The following is a 4,193-nucleotide window of genomic DNA, read 5'->3' on the forward strand; positions in this document are numbered from 1 at the left end:
GCATGGGATACGCAAATAACTCGGTGGGTTTCGGTCAGCCATAAGTAGGTGGCTATCTGCGTGCGAGGCGCAGAAAGACTCACGTCAGCGGCGGGAGGCATGGCTGCTGGTTCCTGGCCCCACGGCCCGCGTGCGGGTCTGTATGGCGTTGCTACACTCCGATTGCGGGAGTGACAGAATCCTGCAAGTACTGTCACACAATGTAAAAAAAGCGAGTGTAATATGGGACACTGACTCGTTCATCGGACAGCCGGGACATGCCGTGTACTCGCGCGCGGCACACATGAATAAAACGAGGGACAGACAGAACATTCACTTCCGGATGTACAACCAGTGGCAATAATTGAAAAAAAGAAAACGCGTACACCAGGATTCGAACCATGAGCCCACCACAATTCTTACACTGACTACAGCATCATAGACAGCTAGACTACATCGCCATATAACCCAAGGTATTTTAAATACAATATGTAGACAATGCGCACATAAAGAAGCGTCCCGCAACGACAGGAAGCCTTTGGAAGCTGCCGCCGCCGCCGCCACATCGCGCGCCCCATCTTCCTTGCGCCTTTTCCTTTCGGTTGCGTTAAGGGGGTGAGTTGGAATTTCCGGCCAAGCCATGTGCTCGTGCCCGGAGGACTTGGTGATCGAGGCCGGCGAGGCGAATTTCAGAGATGCAGCGGCGCTCCCTCCTCTCGTTTCCGTAAGTAGGACGGCGAGCCATGCGGGTGCGTGGGCTGGCGTGCGCGCGTGGCGTGCTCGCCGTCGAAGCTGCACTCAGTCGCCGCGGCACTGCGCGAAACCTCGCCTCGCCTCGCCGCGGTGTGATGCATCACGCAACGCGCATACGTCCGCATGCACAGATCCTGATTCATTCGCACTAGGGACGCCCGCCCGGAATCGCCGAGCGTCGTTATTGGTTAGCCGTCACTCTCTGCACACCCGCGGCGCCGCGCGCGCGCGCTCGCGAGGGCCAACAAACGGCACCCCGAACGCGCCCCGGCGACAGACACGCGCACGGGCTGTGCGCACACCGTTCTCGCTGCATAGGTCCTGAACTGAATCGGATCTCGACGCGCGGCGCGCGGCGAGATCTCCTGGACGTGGACGTGGACGTACGCACGGCGCGCGAACCTACGTTGATGCTCACGAGCTCGATGCACGCTAGCCGGGCCTCCCGTCGCAATACATGGAGCCCGCGGGCGCGCGGGCGATGACCGTCAGGGATCTCGATCAGGGTGTGCATCGCGCTTCATGTCCGTTGGTGTGGTAGGTGAATCAGGTGTGAGCGTGATTGTGATTAGGGACCGAGAGCGGAGCAAGAGGTGCGGTACTAAGGACATCGTGGAGATACAGAAGGCGAGGCGAGAGAGAAGGCGAGAGGACATAGCGGAGTGGATAATGTTACGATACAGTGCGGCCGGGTCAGGTACAGCAGACGACGCAGCGGGGGACGGAAGGGGTGCGGGAAATGGGAACGGGAACAGGGACGTGCAAGCGGAGAGTTCGGGTCCGGAGAGAGAAGAGACGGCAGGGATGATGATGTAGTATGTACGCTAGTGCGGGAAGGTCCTAGGAGATGGAAGGAGAACAGGCGTCCGTTGGGCGTCGTCCCGGAGCGGAGAAGAGGCAGGCGATAAGTTATTCGTGGACAAGGGCATAGGCCCCGCGGACCGCTGCGGGCACGGTGTCTGCGGTCTGATCCTGATCGTCAGCGGCGGCGCGGTGGAGGCGTCGGACCTCGAATCCAAGCCGCAGCTTCGCCGCGATGGCATGTCGCAGGCGCAGGCACCCCGGGAGAGGGCGGACGACAGCAGAGGCCAAGGGGCGGGAGGATGGGCGAAGCCGCACAGCCTGTCTTGCGGGCCACGTGGAGCCATGTGCGCCGGTGATTGCGTCGGGCGAGGAAGGCTGGCCGGATGGGGGCATCCGTCCAGGGGCGTGTTCCCGGAGCGCGGCGAGCTTCGACTTCGAGCGCGTCACAGGCGCGTCAAGAGGCGAAAGATGCGGTCCGGGAGAGGGGTCCGGCCCTGACGCGGGCGCGGGGAAGGTGGGAACGATGGAGGAATGGTCGGTGACGGCGGCATGCGAGGGTAGCGTAAGAGGATTATGTTCGGTGGCTTGACCGAGATAGTGTAGGCCCTGGATGTCACGGATGTGAATGCAGAGCGTTCAGAAGAAGACGGGGCCCCCGGTGGAGGTCGCGACGGTCTTTATTGTGGTCTGGGAGGACGAGCCCTGGGTGGTGGAAGTGGTGCCCTTGGTGAAGGAGACGAGGGTGGCAGTTGAGGTGGAGGCCATTGCAGTGAAGAGTGTGTGAACGAGGGCGCGGTGGGTAGGATGCTCGTCTGGCTGTGGGCTGCGGGGTAAAGTGAAGACATACCGCGAAGGAGAGATGTCCTTATATACCGGGAGGGACGTGACGCTGCACCGGACACCAATATCTGCTGTGCGAATGTGGCGGTTTCGATGACGGGGGGTGACTCGGCTAAGAAGGTGCTGCTCTGACCTCCAGCCCGGTCCCTGAAAATCCGGACATCCGTGACTTGTCGACAGCACGATGTGAGCGCATCTCGTCACGCTGCCGGAACGCGGTGGGGCGCTTGATGGGGCGGAGGCAGATGCCTTCTGCGGACAAGAGGTGAGCGCGGGAGAGGGTCCGTAAGGGCCAAGATGGGGAACAACTGGCGGGCCGCATACGCGGAGATGGAGTCGCGTTTCAGAAAGAGACTTGAAGTTTACATAACGCGCGTGAGCGGCGGTGAAGAAGCGTTTGGCCAGCAGAGAACGCGGTCTCGAGTGGGGAGACCTGTGCAGGTCCTTGAGGCGAAACATACCGCTGGGGCCGAAAGCCAAGCACAGCCCGCACGGGATCGCGGGAGGCAGAGCGCGATGGAAGGTTCTGACGAGTCAACGCGGGGCGAGGCGAACGTCGAGCACGGAACCGGGAGAGTGGAGGAGTGCGATGACTCGGGCGCAGAATGGGGCACAATTCTGGGGACGCACCTGGGACGGCGGCCGGCTGTTCTGGGCACGGCGCGCAGGCCTCGAGGCTCGAGGACGGGGCAGTGTGCGCGGGGCGTGTGTCGAGCGCAATCCGCTGGTCGATGAACGAGCAGCCGATGGGCGGGCTTCCTCCCGGAGCGCCGATGCGGGAGTGTGGGTTCGGCGCCCCCGCCGCGGCCCAGAAAGGCGCATAAAGCCGGGGAGCGCGACGCGGGGTGGACGGAGGACGGAGGACGGTGCTCCTCGTCGTCTGCCACGAAAACCGAGGACATTCCCCGGCTCCGTCGGACTCTCCCGCCCGGTTCGATCGCAACCGACTCGACTCAAGTCTCGCGTCACGCTCTGCTACTGTCAGCCAACCGATGTCTCTCGCAATCATCTCGTGCTCACCCGGGGTATGTCAGGGTATGTAGGTTTCTCACACTCCGCATTTATCATAAGTTCTTGTCAAGCGGCGACATGGCCGTTACGTCTAAATGGACGAGCATTGGCTCCTCTCATCTCCCGATCTGCGGCTCGTCACGGCCCTGACATGACCGTGTGGGCAGAACGTTGACAGCGATAATGATCTTGCTATTGGTGTTCCCTTGATAGCATTCACTAGCCCGTCGCCGCGGAAGCCATATTTGCCCACACTGCGCCTAGCCTCACCCAGCCATCGGCCCCACCTGCGAATCGCATCCACGCACCCGCACGCGATGCGTCGTACGAGCGAGCCCCGAGGTTGCCGACGAGACTCATGGCCGCTATCTGTTTGTCAAAGGACTTTCAAAATTGAACTACACTCTGCCCTACCCGACATCGCGGACCCGCATGCCACTAGGTCCGTAGCCGAGGCCCAGTAGGCTGAGTCATGCAGGCTACTTTCCCACGGTTTGTACAGTACTCTACCGCCAAGTAGATCTGTCTGTATCCATTCTATCGTCCACTCCATCATGTCCATCGTCGAGCGTCCTCTCGCCTCTATGGCTCTCTTCCTCCACTGCTCGATTCTCAACAGGGCGCACACGAACGGTACGCCACTCCTCCCTGACATGTCCTGTGCTGACGCTCTCAGTAGATTTTCTTGGCTTCGCTAGTTCGCAGGATGGGATCCTGGGATCTGTCCAGACGCTGATACATCACCCTCTGCCGTACGCACCCTGACGCACCGCCCCCGCCCGCTGCAGCACCGTCGGCGCAGTGGT

At 61.5% G+C, this 4,193-nt stretch overlaps 1 protein-coding gene across 1 annotated transcript; it reads right to left on the reverse strand.

The window, feature by feature from the left end:
• Positions 1 to 1,641: 1,641 nt before the first annotated feature.
• Positions 1,642 to 2,301, reverse strand: BXZ73DRAFT_77429 (uncharacterized protein; the record flags this gene model as incomplete). The annotated part of the gene is made up of 2 exons (XM_048022666.1): positions 1,642 to 2,142; positions 2,185 to 2,301. The coding sequence occupies 2 exons, from the start codon at positions 2,299 to 2,301 to the stop codon at positions 1,642 to 1,644; spliced, it is 618 nt and encodes a 205-aa protein (XP_047877993.1).
• Between the last annotated feature and the right edge of the window lie 1,892 nt (positions 2,302 to 4,193).

Source organism: Epithele typhae, assembly GCF_022376455.1.
Source record: "Epithele typhae strain CBS 203.58 chromosome Unknown BXZ73scaffold_23, whole genome shotgun sequence".
Lineage (NCBI taxonomy): Eukaryota > Fungi > Basidiomycota > Agaricomycetes > Polyporales > Epitheliaceae > Epithele > Epithele typhae.